This window comes from Podarcis bocagei, assembly GCF_964188305.1.
Source record: "Podarcis bocagei genome assembly, chromosome: 12".
Taxonomy (NCBI): Eukaryota; Metazoa; Chordata; class Lepidosauria; order Squamata; family Lacertidae; genus Podarcis; species Podarcis bocagei.
Genome location: NC_138137.1, coordinates 53,402,290 through 53,425,527, shown reverse-complemented (window position 1 = coordinate 53,425,527; position 23,238 = coordinate 53,402,290). Strand labels below are relative to the sequence as shown.

The 23,238-nt window shown below is 43.5% G+C and overlaps 1 protein-coding gene across 1 annotated transcript in view; it reads left to right on the top strand.

Annotated features, from left to right (window-relative positions):
* The window catches only part of VILL (villin like), a 59,245-nt gene that overhangs the window by 10,578 nt on the left and 25,429 nt on the right, over window positions 1-23,238 (top strand). The window contains exons 2-3 of the mRNA XM_081163561.1: window positions 11,582-11,661; window positions 21,666-21,740. Coding sequence (XP_081019687.1) covers window positions 11,584-11,661; window positions 21,666-21,740 — 153 coding nt within the window. The 5' untranslated portion in view covers window positions 11,582-11,583. The remainder of the gene's footprint in view (window positions 1-11,581; window positions 11,662-21,665; window positions 21,741-23,238) is intronic.

The window sequence follows — 23,238 nt, the reverse complement described above, 5'->3', positions numbered from 1 at the left end:
GATGCCTACAGGAAAAGGTCCAAAGTTCGGTGGATGAGCATGTGGTTTATGCAATGCCCAGCTTCAATCACCAACATATCTGGGGTGGACAACTTGGCGCTCTCAATATATTGTTGGACTATAACTCTCATCAACTCCAAGAGCCTGGCAAATGACCAGGACAGCGGGAATTGCAGTCCAACAACATCTGATGGGGAACCGAGTTTTCCATCCCTGACTTTAACAATCCCAGGTTGGTCAAAAACAAAATGGCCTGTCGTAAATTTGTAACATGTGAGCAACAGATAAATACGGACATGGATATGAACATGTCCAGAAAGGAGCTCAGCTTGTGCTGAATTATTTCCTTTGACTGCTCAAACCGATACTGATGATTATATATGTGCCTGTAGTCTCTTTGATGTTGTATGAAATACAGTGGTGCCCCGCAAGACGAATGCCTCGCAAGACGAAAAACCCGCTAGACGAAAGGGTTTTCCGTTTTTCAATGCACTTCGCAAGACGAATTTCCCTATGGGCTTGCTTCGCAAGACGAAAACATCTTGCGAGTCTTGCGATTTTTTTCGCTCCCCCCCTTTTTCTAAGCCGCTAAGCCGCTAATAGCCTTTTAGCCGCTAAGCCGCTAAGCCTTTAATAGCCGCTAAACCGCTAATAGCGCTAATCTGCTAAACCACTAATAGGGTTGCTTCGCAAGACGAAAAAACCGCTAGACGAAGAGACTCGCGGAACGGATTATTTTCGTCTTGCGAGGCACCACTGTAAGGTTCTCTGTCTGTGAGTGGGGAATCTAATTAGAAGCCGGCTGGTGTCATTTTAACCCGAATGACTGCCCACCAAAACCAGGAAGTGGCAGTTCAAAAAACGTGCCAGTTTTGGTTGTTGTGTAGTAATTGTCCATTTCTTAACATGCCCGTTCCAAACCAAGCCATCAAAGACCACAACTCCCTAGTGTTACAAAGACTTGAAAAGAGAGTTGAGAAGGGAAGACTTTCATTCTCTCTCTCTCTCCAGTTTTAAGAACATTCAGAAGAATTCCTTCCCCACCACCACCCAAAATATATTTTAACTTAGACAATGTCCTAGTCTGGGTTGGACGGGATGCAAATTCTTGTTGCTTTGTGACTTCTCTTTATGCCCATTTTCTTGTCCTGTTTTCCAAAATAATCCTTACTTTGTTTTGACCCAGGCATTGAGAAACTCTCTTGCCCCAAGCGACAAAGTATTCTAGCTGCTTAGAAATGCCTAATTCCTGATATATATAGCAGAGGGAAGGTTAAATAGTAGCTGGAAAGCCTACTTTGTATGGAATGACAACAATTGTATTTCCAGGACCTCCACTCATCTGGGCACTGGGTATGACATTATTGACCCCAATAAAATATTGGTACCAGTTTTTGCACACAGAAAAAAACTAACTTTTAAAAAGTATAGTTAAGGGTGACAGGTTTCCGTCAGTGTGGACTTTCACATGCTCAGAATCTGTGGAATAATCTGGGTAACAAGCAGAGAGTCCTGAAGTATTTTGTAGACAGAAGTAATTAGATCACCATATCTTGGCTTAATGACCCGAAATATGAGCAAGCCTTTAGGTTGTGTGTGAGGCCCCTTCCTTTCTTGCAAGCCACAATTCAGCAAAGTTATCCATTTTATCTGAACTTGGAAACAAACCAGGATCCTAAACCAACTTCAAACCCTGGTTAAGGATATGGGCTTGTTGTGAAGTTGGTTTCTCAGTTAAGATGAAACAGGAAACTGTGGTTGGTTAGAGACTTCATCGTTGCATTGTGGTATTCCACATGGGGGGGACAAAGGGGCTGTGGGCAAAGGACTCATTCATATCTTGGCTTATAAAGCTTAAATAAGATCATCTGAAGCAGGTCAGAGTTTTACCACACCACCATCAATATTGGAGCTGTATAATTTATTTTATTAGATGCAGTAGTTGGATGCTTGAAACCAGTATTGTAAACCAGGGATGAGGATAGAATCATAGAATCATAGAGTTGGAAGAGACCACAAGGGCCATCGAGTCCAACCCCCTGCCAAGCAGGAAACACCATCAGAGCACTCCTGACATATGGTTGTCAAGCCTCTGCTTAAAGACCTCCAAAGTAGGAGACTCCACCACACTCCTTGGCAGCAAATTCCACTGTCAAACAGCTCTTACTGTCAGGAAGTTCTTCCTAATGTTTAGGTGGAATCTTCTTTCTTGTAGTTTGGATCCATTGCTCCGTGTCCGCTTCTCTGGAGCAGCAGAAAGCAACTTTTCTCCCTCCTCCATGTGACATCCTTTTATATATTTGAACATGGCTATCATATCACCCCTTAACCTCCTCTTCTCCAGGCTAAACATGCCCAGCTCCCTTAGCCGTTCCTCATAAGGCATGGTTTCCAGCCTTTGACCATTTTGGTTGCCCTCCTCTGGACACGTTCCAGTTTGTCAGTGTCCTTCTTGAACTGTGGTGCCCAGAACTGGACACAGTACTCTAGGTGAGGTCTGACCAGAGCAGAATGTACTGTTGGCTCATGTCAAGTTTGTGGTCAACCAAGACTCCTAGATCCTTTTCGCATGTACAGCTCTCAAGCCAGGTGTCACCCATCTTGTATTTGTGCCTCTCATTTTTTTTGAACCTGTGGCCCTCCAGATGTGGCTGTACTCTACTTCCCATCAGCCCCAGTCGGCATGGTCAGTGGCCAGGGATGATGGGAGTTGTAGTCCAACAACATCTGAAGAACCACAGGTTCCTCCATCCTACTGTAAACCATTGGAACATAGGAAGCTACCTCAGACCATTGGTCCATCCAGTGCAGTGTCGTCTACACTGACAAGCAGTGACTGTCCATGGTCTCAGGCAGAGGGCATTCCTTGCCCTACCTGGAGATGCTGGGAATTGAACCTACATTCAAGGCAAATGCTCCTCCACTGAGCTATGGCCCTTCAGAGATCAAGGGAAGACTAGGCCACAACCTAACGTATGGCCTTTATTATATTGGAGACTGTTCAGAATTGGCTTCCCCTTCTCCTCTGGTTCTGAAGTGGTATGGCCTCCAGGGAGGACTGTACCACACAATATTGCTGAATGCCTTTCTCCTCAATGGAAAGCCAGTCCTTAAGCAAACAACTCTCTCAGCTCTGGGTTTCGTGAGGGGTTACGGACTCAGACCAGTTTCCTCTCGCCTCTGTTTACTTGCGTCTTGAAATTGCAGGCGTGACTTTCATGTGAGGCAACTCTCTTCCCCGTATCCCTGGGCACAAAGAGCCAGCTTAGGAGAGGAGGGTGGGGAAGGGTGGGGCTTAAGCCGAGGAAATTCTCAGGGATTTTAGTTGACAGAAACCTGACAATAAAACTGTGAAGTCGGCTGCACCTCGCTACACAGTTAATGTCCCGTGGGCAGCCAGAAAGAAAGACTGCAAGGTGTGTTGGCACCTTGAGTCCAGCAAGCCAAGCAGAGCCAGCCACACCTCAGGGTCAAACTAGATGTGAGATTCAAAAATGTTCTACAGCCCCATCTGCACATTTCTAGCAGTATCACTGGGGGCCAATTTTAATCCTCAAGGGCAAGTTTTAATAGGGTAGACTGAAAGCGATAAGCGTGCTTGAGGCTGTTTTACTGGAATAGGGAGGAGAGGGGGAAATAATTAAAAGAGGCATTCCCTGCGGAGTACGGCAGGCAGGCTGTGTCTTCATGTCGTCTAAGGCCACATTCACAGCATACATTTAATGCTCAGCGACAGGGCTTCCCAAACTTGGGTCTCCAGCTGTTGCTGGACTACAGCTCCCATCATCCATAGAGAGCAGGACCAGTGGTCAGGGATGGTGGGAATTGTAGTCCAACAACAGCAGAATTCTCAAGTTTGGGGAAACTGGCTCTCTGATGCCACTTTAAACAAGCATGGCTTTCCCCCAAAGAATTATGGGAGTTGTGGTTGGTTCAGAGTTGCCAGGAGAGCCCCTAATCCCCTCACAGAACTACCAGTTTTAACAGGCAATCCCTTTTCCCAGGGAACTCAGGAAATTGTTGCTCTGTGAGGGCAATAGGGGTCTCCTGAAAACTCCCAGAGCTTGTAACTATCTACAACTCCCATAATTCATGATGGTTTAAAGCAGCATCGTAGTGCTTTAAGTGTATGGTACAAGCGTGGCTGTTTAAAGTGGTGTGATACTGCTTGAAACGCTCTGCGCAGATGCGGCCTAAGTCTCTGAAGAACAGCGCAAGAAGTTGAGGGATTCAGTTGGTTATACAAAGAAGGGGAAGCAGTTTGACCACTCTCTCCCCCTGGGAATCAGAATCACACACGCATTTAAGCTGACGTTTGCCCTATGTTTTTTGTGTGTGTGCAACCGCATCTAATCTTGCCCCTTTCTTAAATTAATTTCCTAGTGTCTGTCCTTCTTTTCTGCAAATCTACCAAAGAACAAAATAAAAATAAAACCCAGGTTAGGGGATTTTCTCAGGACGGTGGAGGGCGGGTGTGCTGTGTTTCATTGGTGAAGCGGTGGTGGCATTCACCCCTCTTCTTCTGCTCAAAAATGGAGGGGATCAAGGGGCATTGGTTGAGGTGGGGTGTGTGAGAAATGTCTCTGTTTTCATCTGAGGAATGGTATGGAGTGTATGATTTGAATGCAGAAGAGCCCAGCTTCAATCCCTTGCAGCTACAAGGGCCAGAGATAGGAAGATAGGAGATAGGAAGGAATCCTGTCTGAAATCCTGCAGAGCACCTCCCAGTCAGCATAGACCAGGCTTCCTCAACCTTGGCCCTCCAAATGTTTTGTGACTACAATTCCCATCATCCCTGACCACTGGTCCTGCTAGCTAGGGTTCATGGGAGTTGTAGGCCAAAAACATCTGGAGGGCCAAGGTTGAGGAAGCCTGGCATAGACCAAGTGCAGCCAATATAGCACCCTCTGGATGTTGTCAGACTACAACTCCCATCATCCCTGACCATTGGCCATGTTGGCTGGGGCCATTGGCGCCATCTCTGGGGAGGGCCCTGGGTGCCAAGGCACCCACAAACTTTTCACTGTGGGTGCCCGGCTGGGCGACCCAATGTGTCTTGCATGTGATGTCAGATGCCAAGGAACGATGGGGCCCGTCACACCATGTGACATCATCAATAATAATATACAATAATAATAATTTATTATTTATACCCCACCCATCTGGCTGAGTTTCCCCAACCACTCTGGGGGGCTCCCAATCGAGTGTTAAAAACAATACAGCATTAAATATTAAAAACGTCCCTAAATAGGGCTGCCTTCAGATGTCTTTTAAAGATATGATAGCTGCTTATTTCCTTCACGTCTGAAGGGAAGGTGTTCCACAGGGTGGGTGCCACTACCAAGAAGGCCCTCTGCCTGGTTCCCTGTAACCTCACTTCTCACAATGAAGGAACCGCCAGAAGGCCCTCAGAGCCGTACCTCAGTGTTCGGACTGAACGATGGGAGTGGAGACGCTCCTTCAGGTATACAGGACTGAGGCCATTTAGGGCTTTAAAGGTCAGCACCAACACGTTGAATTGTGCTCGGAAATGTACTGGGAGCCAATGCAGATCTCTCAGGACCTGTGTTATGTGGTCCCGGCAGCCACTCCCAGTCACCAGTCTAGCTGCCGCATTATGGATTAATTGCAGTTTCCGGGTCACCTTCAAAGGTAGCCCCACGTAGAGCACATTGCAGTAGTCCAAGCGGGAGATAACTAGAGCATGCACCACTCTGGCGAGACAGTCTGCCGGCAGGTAGGGTCTCAGCCTGCATACCAGATGGAGCTGTTAGACAGGTGCCCTGGACACAGAATTGACCTGCGCCTCCATGGACAGATGTGAGTCCAAAATGACTCCCAGGCTGCACACCTGGTCTTTCAGGGGCACAGTTACCCCATTCAGGACCAGGGAATCCCCCACACCAGCTGCATTGTGCTGCATTGGGCCACGTCGCACTATGTGACATCACAGGTCAAAGTGCATGATGTCACACACGCACGCCAGGAACCCCAAATGTGGGGTGGAACCCGGCATGCTTGGCTGGGGCTGGTGGAAGCTGGAGGCATTTGGAAGGCATTGTGTTTGCTGCCCCCTTGGTGCAGTCAATACAGAGATGGATGGTCCACAGATTTGAACTCGGTGCAAGGCAGGTTCCTGTAGGTGGATGCAATGCTTTTTCTGGGGGTACACGGGGGTACACATAGCCCTAAACATTGAGTTGGATTTGTGGTGCTGCAGAGGGGTTATTTTATACTTGTTGGTGCAGCATTTTGACCAACAATTGGGAAACACTGGCCTGCGAGCGCTCCAATTGGAGAACAGCCTTTACCAAAGGTGTCATGAGCTTTGAAGAGACTCGAACTCAGGACACAATGGAGGAACGTGCTAAGAGGAAGGCACACTTGGCAAACCCTGACAGTGATCAACTCCCACCCGGGAACCAATGTCTCCACTGTGGAAGGACGTGTGGATCCAGAATTGGCCTCCACAGTCACTTATGGACTCATTGTTAAAACTGTGTTTATGGAAGACAATCTTACTCGGCTACGAGGGATCGCCAAAGAAGAAGAAGAAGACCCCTAAACATTTTGTGAATCTAAGTTTGGCCTCATTGAAGGGCAGTATTTCAATATGCTTCTTGGGAGAAAAGCAATGACAAACCTAGACAGCATCTTAAAAAGCAGAGACATCACCTTGCCAACAAAGGTCCGTATAGTTCAAGCTATGGTTTTCCCAGTAGTGATGTATAGAAATGAGAGCTGGACCATAAAGAAGGCTGATCGCCGAAGAATGGATGCTTTTGAATTCTGGTGCTGGAGGAGACTCTTGAGAGTCCCATGGACTGCAAGAAAATCAAACCTATCCATTCTGAAGGAAATCAGCCCTGAGTGCTCACTGGAAGGACAGATCCTGAAGCTGAGGCTCCAATCCTTTGGCCACTTCATGAGAAGAGAAGACTCCCTGGAAAAGACCCTGATGTTGGGGAAGATGGAGGGCACAAGGAGAAGGGGACGACAGAGGACGAGATGGTTGGATAGTGTTTTCGAAGCTGCGAACATGAGCTTGACCAAACTGCAGGAGGCAGTGGAAGACAGGAGTGCCTGGCGTGCTCTGGTCCAGGGGGTCACGAAGAGTCGGACACAACTAAACGACTAAACAACAACAACAACAACAACAGCAAAATGAGAATACCCCTAAATATATATTTTTTAGGAAAAAAGCACTGGGTGGATGAAACCTCAAACCACAACAGCTTGTCACTGATGAGTTGATTAGTTCCTCTGAAATAAGGATCAATGTCAATTCCACAGAAAAGGAGAAGTGAAGAAATTGTTTGCAATGATTCAGAGACAGTGTGTCTTCCTCCCACCTATTTCCTGTTGCAGCTCATGCCAGGAAAACGGTTTGACCTTCTGCCTATGCTGTTTGGAACATGGGAGCATTACTGGCTGTCATTTCAAACACCTTAACAAAAAACCAGGAAACAGTGCAAGCAGGAAGGATAGACTCAGATCAATGCCGAATTTAAATGTGCAAAGAATGCTGATGTGAAAATGAAATGCAACGGAGTTTCGTGTGTCTACCTGTTTGTTTGCTTGACGACAAGCAAATCTGAAACAGGTGACAGGATCAACGGAACTGCATTAAAATAGAAGCTTTTAAGGGGAAGGCTATTAGGGAGTCCAACTTTTTAATCTGAAATGCTTCCGGTCTGCCGTGAGGAATTTCAGCTTAGAGAGTTTTCTGGAACTATAAAAATTCAGGATAAATGATTTGCAATGCTACTCACCCTTAGCTGCGGATCCGTTTGCTTCAGGATGTTGTTCTGCATGCTGGCTTTGGGAAAGGCTGACAAAAATCTTGGAGAATCAGTGTGCTGGTGGCTATCGGCTATTCTCTCTAAGTTTGGAGCTTTCAAATGCAATGGCAGTATACCTCTGGCAAAAGGATGGGCAAAAGGATTGCTTCAGCTTACTGTAAAAATGCATGTATCAGGGAAATTGCATTTGAAGGGTGTGTGTTAGGAGAAATTTGCATTAAAATGCTAACGAATTTTCAAGAGGACTTAAAAATAAATAAATCAGCACTTCCGGGTTGGCGCCATCGCCAAATGGCGGACTCCCTCCGAGCTCCGGAGGGAGTCTGCTCGGCAGGGGCTGGGTCCTACCGCGCCGGCGACGCGGGGACCCTTAAAAACCACGGGCCACGGAGCCCGTGGACATGGGTGACTCGGCTGGCACCATTAGCGCCCTCCCGACTCGTGAAGGAGCCTTTTTAAAGGCTTCGGATCGGGTGCCGGGGAGCGGCGTGGTGCTTTGAGTCCTCTGCTTTCCCTGCCGAGCGAAGCCGCATGCCATTCAACGGAGAGCGCTGACTTCTTCCATTGGAAATTCGGACTATTAACAACAACCCGTGAGTAATTGGGAAACCGGGTTCAAAAGGAGAAAAAAAAGGATTTTTTTTCGGATTTGGCACGAGCGGGGGTGATCTAAAAAGGAAGTCAATCCCCCCCCTATTGTAAACATTCTAAAACAAGGACTGGGTAACCAAGGTCGAAAGAGAAGTATATTCTTGATAAAAATCATTAATTCCACGATGGGAAATTATAAGAACTGTGCTGGAGGAGAAGAGTGGAGGGTGAGAAGGAAAATGCAACCCCCCCTGGGAACCGGGGTGATTCGCAGAGCCTGGTGAAGAGAGACGGAGACTTTGACAGCTGTCAAAGTAGCTGTCAAAGCTGGAGAATATAAAGAGGACTTTGTTATGAGGACTTTGCTGGCTAATTTTGTTACAATTTGCTACAATATGGATATAAACTGTCGGAAAATAAGGAACAACAATTTGACTTTTGGACTAGAGGATACAAAGTTATTACAATCCCCCTAGAGGGGTTTCGGGACATTACAAGAACGGTCGTAAGTGGAAAAATACTCCTGGATTCGCGTTATCTTCTGGGAAAGCTGCAAAACTGAAATAGTATTTTGTCTACAGAGGTGTTTACATTAAAGGAGACAATAGAATTCTCTATTGAAGAAAGGAAGGGACTGGACATAAGTTTTTGTTCCTGAACAACAAACCTCTGTAGAGATACCAGATTTCTGAATTAGAACGTTTTAGCAGCTGACCAGGACAAGAAACTTGAGAAAGTGAGGAATAAGAAGAACAAAGGACTGACTACGACACGGAAAGAACAATGGGAGGAGTGGTAAAGATCAAGGAAATTTAAGGCCTCTGTTAGATTGGACGTTTGAAGTTAAATATTATTAAAAATAAATAAATTAGAAGAAAACCGGCAAGATGGAATTGGGGAGAAATTTGGCCATGACTTAAGACCTCCAGGCTGATAACATATAGATTGATGGACATGGGGAATTCAAACCGGGAAAGGGGGGGGGAGATTTGGAATCCAAAGGCTGTGTAACCATCTTTTGAATCTTTTTATATCTTTTACTTTCTATTTCTTTATATAACTTACGTATGTCATTTTATTTTGATTGGACGTGTTTAAAAAAAGGGAATTCGTGGAAGGAACTGGGGTGGATCTTGGGGAAAATCTTTTTTCTTTTTGTTAATGATGTGGGATGGTGGTAAGATTTGTACAATTCAATTTGGATAGTGGGTTAAACAAACTAAGTTTCAAACTGAGAGCTTGTAGAACCAAATTATTGAAAGGGGAATACAGTTGGGAGGGGGAGGGGGGAGTCCCAGAAAGTAGGCAATGAAAGTAAGGTTCTAAGTATCTTTTTTTCTTTTTCTTTTTTCTTTGTATTTCTATATTTCTGGAAACCTTAATAAATATGATTTTTTTAAAAAAATCAGAAACGGATGCAAAAGTTTGGAGAAGGGAATGCTGGAAAAATGACCTTCTAGGAATCTATTCTTGATGTATTGATTAGGGAGGTCAGGTGTTCAACTGGCCCTTGTTCCGGTGTGTTTAACGGTACAGTGGTACCTTGCTTTTAAAGCAGCTTAGTTTATGAACAACTTGGATTAAGAACGCTGCAAACCCAGAAGTAGGTGTTCTGGTTTGTGAACTTTGCCTTAGAAGCAGAATATGTTCTGCTTCCTGTTGAGTGTGTTTCGTTTGTAAATTGAGTCCCCTGCTGCTTATCAGAGGCTTCCTATTGTTTCTGTCGGCTGTTGAGTCCTGAGTAGCCACACAACACAGAGGTGATATTTGGAGCTTTTGTTTTTGCTAAAAAATTTGCATTTTTGTTTGTGTGGCTTTTTTTGTTTATTTGACTGTGACTTGTTTTTGTGACTGTGTGGAACCCAGTTCAGCTACTGATTGATTGTGTGACTGCAGAAATGGATATAAGCCCCAAACAATGACTATAAGTGCACGTAAGGATTTTTTTTTGGTCATCTACAATACTGTCTTATTTATTTTATAGTACAATACATTGATTATTGCTTTCTTTTTATGGATCAATGGTCTTGTTAGATAGTAAAATTCATGTTAAATTGCTGCTTTAGGGGCTGTTTTTAAAAGTCTGGAACGAATTAATCATTTTGCATGACTTTCTATGGGAAAGCAGGCCTTGGTTTTGGAACGCTTTGGTTTTGGAACAGACTTCCGGAACGGATTAAGTTTGGGAACCAAGGTACCACTGTAGTTTGATCCGCAGCAATTTGCAGCTGATCATTCCCCCTGCCGCCTGCTAGAAATGTTGGCAACAGAGCTCATGATACTGTTTGCCATTCCTGCATAAAGGATGCTAAAATAATAAATAATAAATAAATTTTTTTATACCCCGCCCTTCCCGGTTCAGAAAATCAGGCTCAGGGCGTCTAACAACAAATTTAAAACAATCGATGCAACAAAAAACAGCATAAAATACAGTATAAAACGTGAATAACAATAAATTCAGAATTCAAAAATCAACTTAGGGGGGAAATCCATCCAATAAACATTAGATGATCACCAGGGCTAGCTGGCTAAGTTAGTCCTATTTGGGCCAGTGAGGAGACCAGGGGAGAATTAGCTGTGGGATCTTCATAAAAAGGGGAGGGGGAGGGAAGGAAGGGGAACAAAAGATCAGGCTAAGTTCAAATTGAAAGCTAGGCAGAATAGCTCTGTCTTACAGGCCCTGTGGAAGGAAGTTAAATCCTGCAGGGCCCTGGTCTCATGGGACAGAGCATTCCACCAGGTCGGAGCCATCACTGAGAAGACCCTGGCCCTGGTGGAGGATAATCTGACTTCCTTAGGGCCCGGGACCTCTAAACTATGGTTATTCATGGGCCCCTACTAATGGAATAAATTGAACTGGATTTCCCCCCATCATTTATGCATTTATGTAATTATTTTACTGCGTTTATATCTCACCCTTTTTTTCCTCCAAGTTGCTCAAGGTGGCATCCACACTTCTCCCCCTCCTCATTTACTCCCCACAACAACCCTGTGAGGTAGACTAGGCTGAGAGACAGCAAGTGGCCCAAGGTCACCCAGTGAGTGTTGTGGCCAAGTGGGGCTTTGAACCCTGGTCTCCCAGATCCTAGCCCAACACTCCAACCACAACACCTTGCTGCCTTTCATTTCATCAAAATATGTCCTTTTAAAAAAGAAAACCTTCACCTCCTCTTTTTTCTTTTTTTCAGTAATGATGGCTGACGCTGAAGCAGACGTGGGACTCCCCAATATTGAGAGGAAGCCAGGCCTCCAGATATGGACCATAGAGGTATAGTACAGCCAGCATCCTCCGTACACTGCCTGTATTTTTTGCAGGGTGATACAACACGGTGTCTACTCCTCAGGCTGTTAGTATTTTGCAGGAGAGACTGAGACGCATAGCAGAAATTTCAGTTTGTGCAACTGAAGCGGATCTGAGTGCGGGCTTTTTGCGGTTAGGAAAGCGACGGGAGAATGCCCTGAGAAGTGTGGAATGAACAAATGATTTATGGGAAGATGTAGAAACACCTCACAGGCAAATCTGAAGACATCTGAAGGCAGCCGTGTTTAGGGAAGCTTTTAATGTTTGATGGACTATTGTATTTTAATATTTTGTTGGAAGCCGCCCAGAGTGGCTGGGGAAACCCAGCTGGATGGGCGGGGTATAAATATATTATTATTATTATTATTATTATTATTATTATTATTATTATTATTTTATTGAGACGAATGCTCGTTGTCATATATACTCCCCACAGACAAATCAGAACGAAAGCTCAGTAAAGTCTAACTGCCGCGTAAGCTTTGGGCAAGCAAATCAGGATAAATGCTTGATGAAAAGGTCGTGTGGCAGAGCTCCCCTTTTCATTTTAATTGGGTTGTTAAATTATACATTAATTAGCTGCACATACTGTCTTGCCAAAGGCAAGGTGGTTCTTTTAAAATGAAATTCAGAAGCAATACACAAGTGAGTGAGAAGATGAAAGGCTTTATTCTAAAACAGCAAGCAATGTATACATACCAAGCACTTAAGCACTTCAATCTGCCACTTGGAAGCCCTCAAGAAGCGAAGAAGCGGCTTCCCCAGGTAGCCTCCGTTTGCACGGCCAGGCGGCCAACGAGTCTGTGCACAAGCTTTGAAGAAACTCTGCCCAAACCATCCGATTTTATAGATAGCCACCCCCTGCCAATGCCTCACTTTCTCAAAACAATGTCCAACATCAAAGAAGGTACCCAGAATTATCTGCCACAACTGATTAAGGCAACTGTGTGTGGAGTGTCACCTCTTGCCAATGTTCTCAAGACATCTAAGACTGTTCTCACACCATCGAAAAAGTTCACAAGAGTGAGGGAGGTGGAAGGAACAGAGGCAGGAAGGAGTCCTTGTCAGATAGCTAAACTCCTCAATACATTTTGTTTTCTCATACACACATATTGAATAACACAACCGTTGTGATTGCACATGTAATCATACAAAACAGGACTGTTATTATGAGGATTATACTGTCTGCCAATATGCTTTTTACTGTGTTTTCAACTATGTTTTATTGTTGATGTTTCATAATGTGTTTTTAATGTTGTACACTTCCCTGAGATCTTTTGGTAAAGGGCAGTATATAAACTGTAACAACAGCAGCAGCAGCAGCAACAACAACACCTTTGCAACAGGGAAGTGAGAGCTGGACCATAAAGAAGGATTGATGCTTTTGAATTCTGGTGCTGGAGGAGACTCTTGAGAGTCCCATGGACTGCAAGAAGATCAAACCGATCCATTCTGAAGGAAATCAGCCCTGAGTGCTCACTGGAAGGACACATCCTGAAGCTGAGGCTCCAATCCTTTGGCTACCTCATGAGTAGAGAAGACTCCCTGGAAAAGACCCTGATGTTGGGAAAGATGGAGGGCACAAGGAGAAGGGGACGACAGAGAACGAGATGGTGGGACAGTGTTCTCGAAGCTACCAGCATGAGTTTGACTAAACTGTGGGAGGCAGTGGAAGACAGGAGTGCCTGGCGTGCTCTGGTCCATGGGGTCACGAAGAGTCGGACACGACTAAACAACAAAAGTGACCTTTAGGCTAACCTGACTGGTGAACAATGTGTTGTTTTGGTCCTTCTCCAGCTTGTTAATCTGGTGTGGGGAAGCCGCAGGTCACCAGATGTCATTGGAGGAGAAAGCTATTCATGGCCTCTAGCCATGATATAAGGTTGCAAGCGAAGTCAGCCGTGTTGTTTTGGGGCAATTTCTCTCTAAAAAAAAAGCTCACTTATTGAAATATGGCAACCCTATAGGATGGCTCTGCCTCTACAACTGGGGGGAGCAATGCTTCTGAATGCAAGCTGCTGGAAATTTCAAGAAGGTGATGTCTGCCAATTGGTGAGAAAGAAGATGAGCATATTATTACAACTCTTCCAAAAACGTTTTTCTTACGCCTCCGGATAAGGAAACATTTAACATGGACTTCATGACAGCTTCACTCCTTAGCATTCCTGCTTGGCCACAGCCTAGGCATGTGCTGGCTAGTCAAAACCCTGAAATGCATATGAGCTCCATGTGAATTGGCTCCGGGTTCGAAAGCTGCCTCCTGGGAGTCTGTTCCCAAGCTGCCCAGAACAGCAACTTCATTCTTCCCAGATCATCTGACTTCGTTTCCTTGTGCCTTGGTGCAAAGGCTAGCAGCTCCCTAAAGAATTCTGCAAACATGGCCCAGGGGAACAGATGGCTGGAGATGGACCTCAGTCCTCCATCTCTGAAATGGTTTTTTTTTTTAAATGTCCAGCCTCGCAAGTGAGTCCGCAAATTTACTAGTCCTCAATCATTGGCCTAGGTTGGTCAGATTTAGTACATTATTGCACTGAAATTAACTCTCGCCTATAGACTTCCGGGGGCGGCGCGAAACTGTAATGGCGGTCCTCTTCGTTCTCTGAAGAGGGGCTCCGCGGAAAAGGGTCGTTCGCTGCGGCATAGCGACGACCCATCAAGATAAACCACGGGTAGAGTGAGCCCGTGGCCGTGGGACTCGGCGGGCACCAGAAGCTGCTCTGAAAACACAGAAGGGACCCCGTAAGGAGACCCGGAGTGAAGGAGGGGTAGCGGTGCTGTGAGTTCATCGCTCTTTCCGCGGAAGTGAAGCCGCGCGGCTGTTACAGATGAGCGCTGATCCTTCTTCCTAAAATCAACACCAAACTGCAAGTAACATACCCGTGAGTAAAGGGGTTTAAAATTTGGTAAAGAATTTTGTAAATTCGGCTGAAAGCGGGAGACGAGAAAAGGGAAGTCCGTCTTCCGACATTGCTGACAAGATCAAAGCAAAGCTTTAAAAAGCGGAAAGCGCTTGAAACGGGACTGTGGGAAGCTTTAACTTTTTCGTGCTTCCAGACCTGCTTGTTTTTTTAATCTGAAGGTGGAAATGGACATTGACTAAAAGAAGTAGTAAATGGGGACTTTCCTCCTGTCTCTTTTCTTCTTCGGGCTGTATTTTTAAGGAGCCAGATCGTCGGGCTGCCAGAGAGGGAGACTGTGTCAAACTGCGGAAACAGTTGTAAAAACTTTGCTGGAGCGCAACTGTTACATTTGAGCAGAAAAGATTGGATGGGATACTGTTGCAAGCACCTTTTGTGAAACTTTGTTGAATTATAAAAGGTGCTTTGGGAAACTTTGAGTTTCTGAAGGGACTGTTGGACTATTGGATTTACTGATTTGAAATAATTTGGAACTTTAATGGCGGATTACTTCCTTCTTTGTCTTTGAAACCTGGTGGCACTCCCCCTACAGGGCTTTCGGATTATAAAATCCTGGGAACTGACTTTTGTTTTGAATTCCACTTCACTGGTTGTTTACTTCTGAATTTGTCTCTCCCATGGAACAATAGACAATCTGACCTTGAACACTGACAGATGTGTAATGAGTGGTGCAGGGAGAACAAGAGCATCTAAAGCTAAGGAATCTAAAGAGGCTAAGGAAAAAGAAAAAGAAAGAAAACCAACACAATTTGTACAAACAACACTGACCCAAGGACGTCGATCGTCGGTTCCAGCTGTACTGGTGTCTCAGAGGGAAGGGGAAATAACCGAGAAGTCCACTGAAGAAGATATGGCAGCAGGTGGGTCAGATACATTATTAAAACAAATATTGGAGCAACTATCAAGTTTAAACCAGAAAGTGGACGACCAGTCTTTGAAAATAGATAAAGCGACCTCCTCGATTCAAAAATTGACTGAACAAGTTTCCCAGCACACGCAAGCTATAGAGAATTTGCAAGGAGCAACAGCGGAAAACCGGGAATTAGCTGGAGAAGCAATTCAGAAAGTGGGAGCTTTACAAAAAGAAGTTGAAGAAATTAAAGGAGAAGTCAAGCCCCTGCACAAACAGGTGGGTGAACAACAAATTTATCTGTCAATGGTGGAGCTGAAAAATCGCGAGAGCAACATCAAATTGAGAGGCATCCCGGAACTTGAGCAAGGAGACCTGATTGGATACTTGACGCAGGAATTTACGAAATTCTGGGGTTTAAAGGAAGATACAGACTTCAGGATTGTCTCGGCATATAGACTGGGAAGATTGGTAAGGAAAGACAGATCCAGGGACTGCTTGATAATTTTAAGATCAAAGGAAGAGAGAGATAAGATCCTAGGTCTTCACTTCAAAAAAGCAATTGAAATTCAAGATAAAAGGGTGGAAATTTACAGAGATATTCCGAGACAGTTGTTGGACCTCAGAGCCACCTATACAGAACTAGCAAAATTGCTGAGACACAACGCAATTCCCTATAGGTGGGAGTTCCCACAAGGATTATCCTTTACCTACAAAGAAAGGAAGGTCAAAATTAGAACACCTGAAGATAACCAAAAGTTCCTTCACGACCACGGAGAAGATCTCCAAAAAGGAACAGATTGGCTTCCAACCCTACCAACACCAATACTGCCTGGAGGCGGGCTAACGCCTGCACCCTCGGGATCTGAGCAAAAGGAAGGCACCTCACCCTAAGAACATCTTAATTAGAACAGGATGTCTCTGCAGCTACTTAGTTGGAATATAAATGGCGGGAATTCTCCGGAAAAAAGAAGGAGGATATTTCATATCCTAAAAAAAGAACAATTGGACGTAATATGCCTCCAAGAAACACATGTGACTAGGCTCCACAGGAAAGTATTAATCAATAAAAGACTTGGCCAAGAATTTATTTCATCTGACAAAGTTAAAAAAAGAGGCGTTGTAATTTATGCAAAGGAGAACCTGTCACCAAAATTTCTATTTAAAGATGATCATGGAAGAACTCTTGCAATTGAAATTCAAACACAAGGAGAGAAGATTTTGATATTAGGAATTTATGCGCCAAATGATGGAAAATCAGAATTTTACAAGAAGCTGCATGAGACATTGATGGACTATCTGGATTATTCTAACATTATCGTGATGGGAGATATGAATGGGGTGGTGTCAACAAATATGGACAAATCCCAAAATCAAAACTTAACAACAGACGGCAGACTTCCTAAAACCTTTTTTGAAATGACAGACAATATGGACTTGATTGACATCTGGAGGACAAGGAACCCCTTGGGTAAAGAAGGAACCTTCTTTTCTGAGGCCCATCTGTCATGGACACGAATCGACCAAATTTGGATATCTAGAGGGATGGCACCGAAAACAAGAAAAGTGGAAATCTGCCCAAAAACCTGCTCCGACCATAACGCCTTGAAAATGGAATTGAGACTTTTCCCAACTGGATCCTTCAGATGGAGAATGAATGACACCTTGTTGAGAGATCAAGAGATTGTTAAGAAGGCCCAAAAAACCCTAAAGGACTATTTTGAAATAAATTTGAACACTACGGTGGAGAAAAGAATAATCTGGGACGCAAGTAAAGCTGTAATGAGAGGGTTTCTGATACAACAGAATACAATAAAGAGAAAATTTTGGAATGGAAAAAAGGAAAAAATTCTAGAGAAAATAAGTGAAGGAGAGAAAAAGCTGAGAACCAAACCAAAGTCAAAAGAGGTGCTAAGAGAGATCAAATTCCATCAAGCACAATATTCGAAATTGATCAATCAAGAGATTGAATGGAAAATTAAACAAATGAAGCAGAGATCGTTTGAATCAGCAAACAAATGTGGAAAGTTGTTAGCTTGGCAGTTGAAAAAAAGACAAAAGTTAAACACGGTTACAAACTTGGAGATCCAAGGAAAAATAGTTCAGAAACCAGAAGAAATAAGAAAGTGCTTCCACAGATACTTTAAAGAGCTTTATGCACAGGGGCCTCAGAAAGAATCAGAAATAGACCAATTTTTGAGGACAAATGGACTATCTAAAATAAGTCAAGATAAAAGATCAATTCTCAACAGCAAAATAACTCAACAGGAAATTGAAGGTGCCATTCAAAATATGCAACTTGGCAAATCTCCAGGCCCGGATGGACTCACCTCCAAATATTATAAGACTTTGAAGGACTTCTTGATACAACCGTTGTTGGAGGTCTGCAACCAGATTATGGAGGGGAGGAGGGCACCGGAAACGTGGAAAGAAGCATTCATTACTTTGATACCCAAATCAGAAAGGGAAAAGACCCAGCTTAAGAATTACCGTCCCATCTCACTCCTGAATGTGGATTACAAAATATTTGCAGACATTTTAGCGAATAGACTTAAAAATGTATTAAATGAAGTAATTCACAAGGACCAAGCAGGCTTTCTCCCTGGTAGACACATGTCTGACAATACTAGGAACATTATTGATATATTGGAGCTGTTGCGAATTAGAAACACAAGGGCAGCCTTAATCTTCATTGATGCGGAGAAAGCCTTTGACAACATTTCTTGGATGTTTATGAAGAAAAACTTGAAAGGGATGGGAGTGGGACGGGGGTTTGAAAATGGACTAGAAGCAATTTATTCAGAGCAAAAAGCTAAGCTGATAGTGAACAATGTGGTATCGGAGGAACTCCAAATTGAAAAAGGGACACGACAGGGGTGCCCTCTATCCCCTCTGTTATTTATCTCTGTTCTGGAGGTATTGCTGAATATGATCAGGGAGGATCAGTTGGTGCAGGGTATAGTGGTCGGAGCGAAACAATACAAACTGAAAGCTTTCGCAGATGACTTAGTCTTGACAGTACAGGAGCCAGAATCTAGTACAAAAAGAGTTTTGGAACTTATCTTGGAGTTTGGTCGGGTGGCGGGATTTAAGCTAAACAAACAAAAAACTAAGGTTTTGGTCAAAAATCTGACACCTACAGAGATAGAGGGGTACCAGAAAGAGACAGAGCTAAGTGTGGTTAAAAAAGTGAAATACCTGGGGGTATCCTTGTCCACTAAAAACTTAAACCTTTTTAAAGATAATTATGAAAAATGTTGGTTGGAAATTAAAAAAGACTTGGATATTTGGTCAAGATTGAAACTTACCTTGTCAGGCCGAATCGCAGCCATAAAGATGTGTGTTTTGCCAAAAATGTTATTCTTATTTCAAACCCTTCAGGTCGTGGACAGAATGGAATGTTTTGGAAAATGGCAGAAGGACATCTCTAAGTTTGTCTGGCAGGGCAAAAAGCCCCGAATAAAATTTAAAATACTAACTGACTCAAAAGAAAGAGGGGGGTTTGCCCTGCCGGATTTAAGGTTGTACTACGAAGCTGCAGCCTTCTGCTGGCTGAAGGATTGGTTTCTGTTGGAAAACACCGATGTCCTAGATCTGGAAGGGTTTGATAATGTGTATGGTTGGCATGCATACTTGTGGTATGACAAGGCGAAGGTTCACAAACTGTTTAAAAACCATATTGTCAGAAAATCAATTTTTGCCGTCTGGATGAAGTATAAGGACTTATTAGAAAGTAAGACCCCGAGGTGGTTATCACCAGTGGAAGCCAAGATCTCTAAAAAAAGGCCCAATATGGAGGCCTACTGGCCAAAATATTGGGAATTGATTGAAAGAGTTGGAGATAACTGGAAGCTCCAAAGCCAGGACAAACTAAAAAATAAGGTGCGAGATTGGTTACATTATGCTCAAATTCAAGAGGTATTTAAAATGGATAAAAAAGTGGGTTTTCAGTTGGAGAAATCGAAACTGGAGACGGAGTTACTAGAACCAAAGACTAAGGTACTTTCGAGGATGTATGACTTGCTGCTTAAATGGAACACACAGGATGAGACAGTTAAATCTGCTATGATAAAATGGGCACAGGATGTAGGACATAACATTATGTCTGAAGACTGGGAAAGGTTATGGAACACCGGTATGAAATTCACGGCATGTAGTGCCTTGAAAGAGAACATTATGAAAATGGTATACCGGTGGTACATGACTCCAGTCAAGTTGGCTAAAATATATCATCTTTCTGATAATAAGTGTTGGAAATGCAAGGAGGCAGAAGGGACATTCTTTCACCTCTGGTGGACCTGCCCGAAAGTAAAGTCCTTCTGGGAAATGATACATAATGAGCTGAAAAAGGTATTCAAATATACCTTTTCTAAGAAACCAGAGGCCTTTCTTCTGGGCATGGTGGACCGGAAGGTGCCAAAGAAGGATAGAACCTTGTTTATGTATGCAACCACAGCAGCAAGGATCCTTATTGCAAAGTTCTGGAAGACACCAGATTTACCCACACTGGAGGACTGGCAGACGCAGCTGATGGACTACATGGAGTTGGCAGAAATGACTGGCAGAATCCGAGATCTGAGCGAAGAAACAATGGAGGAAGACTGGAAAAAATTTAAGGACTATTTGCAAAAATACTATAAGTTGTGTGAATGTTAAGATTGTGCACGATTAAGAAACGTCAAGCTTCTGCAATTTATCTAAGTAAATGATAAAGTAAGTAATGATGAAAAAACGAGATAAATTAGAAACAAAATATTATGTTTATTAAAAGTCTTGAAAACAAATTACAAACTTTCGAAATTGGTAACATAATAAACTCAAAGGTATAATAAGATGTGAAACAAGATAATAAATTGCTGAACTGGTTAGAATAATGAAAGCAATGTTGAGAGGATGTGAGGAGGTCTAAAAGAAAGTGAATTTGATGATATTTAACTTTTGTCTTCTTTTTTCTTATTTTTCTTCATATATATATATAAAAAAATGTTTCTTGTATATTGCTATGTAAACTAATCTGTTAACCTATGGAAAGAAACGCAATAAAAAATTTTATAAAAAAAAAATAAAAGCTCCCCTGGAGCAGGCTTACAAGTTTGCTTTCCTGACGGCATGATAGCCACCCTTTGGAATGGGAAGGTTTTGGGCGAAGGTTCACCGTTTAGATTTCTGCCTGTCACCCAGCAGTTGAAAGCAGTTGCACTCTGCCAGAAATAAAGATAGGACTCGTTGTTCTGATTCTGGAATCGTTTGCTATGGGATTTTTATTTGCTTTTTTTATTATTACATTTCTATACTGCCCTTCGTCTGAGAATCACAGGGCGGTTTACAACGTAAAACGGCAAAAATGCAGAACGAAAAACAATACTCGCTATGTTTAAAAGGCTGTGGTGTTTCTTTTGTTTATTAAATTTCTAGTTGACTTTAAGTTGTCTTTGGTTAACTTTGGCCCACTATACCAAAGTCTTGCCAGATCAATCCAGAATGCTTTAAAAAAGGGAAGAATCTGGGCTTGCCATTTTACAGGCCCAAATGTACAAGAACACCTGCCTCCACCCTTTCGTGACCTAGGCTGAAGTCGGAGAAGTCAGTGCGTCGTTATTTCCTGCTTCTCTGCCGAACAAGTTTGTCCAGTTTTGCAATTCGGGCTAGAGGTGAAGCGGAAAACTTTTCACGATGAATTAAGCCGAGAAGGATGTGTGAGATCTTCCAATTGTGTATGTTGAGCCTCCATTTGCGGAAACTTTGGCAAGGAGGGAGGGTAGGGTTTGCAGAAAGGTTTGCTTATCTATTTCACAAAAATTATACACCCCTTGATTGTAGGTGGGGGACTTCGAAGCAGATTACAAAAAGATAAAACAATAAAATCCATAAAATTTTACAGCCATACTTTAAAGCATTCAAAAGTTGAAATACTAACACAGTTTAAAGAACTGTCCTTGCACATAAGCTTGAGACTGAAGTATTCTAAAACACAATGAATCACTAAAAACAACCACAACTGCTACTGTTATTTAAACATGTTGGCTTCCTTGTGTTCACATTATTTTATACAAATTCTTTGTGGATTTATTAACCTTTTCTTAGCCATCTCCCCACCTTTTGGCGGTAGAACTGAATCTCCTACAGTGAACGCTGTCATCCCATCTCTGCATATCTTCTTAACTGGATTTTTATGCTTCTGTTGTTTGTTGTTGTTATTTTAGAAAATGAAAATGGTGCCTCTTCCTGAGAAAGCCTACGGGAGCTTTTTTGAAGGGGACTGTTACATCATCTTAAACGTAAGTAGCTCTGCTAATGGTGCCATAGGGTGGGAATGAATCATACAATCACAGAACCCTAGAGTTGCAGGGGATCCCGAAGGCCATCTAGACCAACCCTCTGCAATGCAGTACTTTCATTAAATACATATTTTGTTATGTGCAAATGGCTTTAGATACCTGTTGGGTCCATAAATTACCATATAGCATATGTTCAACACAAAAAACAGTGACAATTTGTTGTTGACAAAGGACAGCTGGACATATAAAGGACCCCGTTGCCTTCAGTAGCTTAGGGCCTCATCAAACCTAAATCCATCCCTGGCTGGTGCTCAGCTTTGAAGCGACTCTGGGGTTGCAGCGCTCATCTCGCTTTAATGGCCAAGAGAGCCAGTGAACAGCTTCCGGGTCATGTGGCCAGCATGACTAAGCCGCTTCTGGTGAACCAGAGCAGCGCACGGAAACGCCGTTTACCTTCCCGCCGGAGTGGTACCTATTTATCTACTTGCACTTTGAGGTGCTTTCGAACTGCTAGGTTGGCAGGAGCAGGGACTGAGCAACAGGAGCTCACCCCGTCGCGGGGATTCGAACTGCCGACCTTCCGATTGGCAAGTCCTAGGCTCTATGGTTTAACCCACAGCGCCACCCGTGTCCCTATATAGAAGTTAATTTTAATATGCTATTATTGAATATGTATGTTATTGAATATTGTATACCCAATGTATTGGAGGGTTTCACTGTTTGTGTTTTGGTGGCTGATAAGCATTCTTTTAAAAAAAGATCCCCCTGGAAACCTTCGCCATGTTTTCATAGTTCCCTGGATCTCACCATAGTCAGAAAACAAGGCTCCATTTCTCAGTTTCTCTGTGTTCACGGCCAAACTGTCTGCGTTCCCCTCCTCCCTCTTGCCCTCTGGACATGAATTTGCTCTCTTGCCATACCAATCGCTATGGTAACCTCGCCGAGGAGGTGTTTGGCAAATGTTTACTTTGTCGGAGAGCAAGAAGGTGCCAGAAAATGGGTTGCCGCGCATGTTGGGGCATGTATTGCGTTTCCACTGCTCCCTCCCCCCCTTCTTCCTGGCAGTGCGCTATCTCTCAAGACCGTCTTAAGGGTGCTGCCAAGGGGGGGGGGTCACCCATGGCGGGGGGGTCACCTTTAATACACAGGCTGGGGAGGGGTTTCACTTGACAAATCACGTATGTTTCATTGTAGCCGCATTCGCACCTTACGTTGAAAGCAGCATGATGGCATTTTATTTTATATTTTCCACAATTGTAACAAATATAACATAGAAAAAAGAAAAGGAAACACACAAAGAAAGAACAATACAATGTTGAACAGAAACAAAAACAAAATGGGTTCTTAAATGCCTGTCCCTTAAAAAAAACCACCCAATTTCTCTTACATTGTTAATTGACTTCCTCAGATCCCTCCCTTCTGAATTTCATTATATCTGCATGTAACAGCTCTCCAAGAACATTCTTAGTTAATTGCTGGAATTAATTTTAGTTATCTT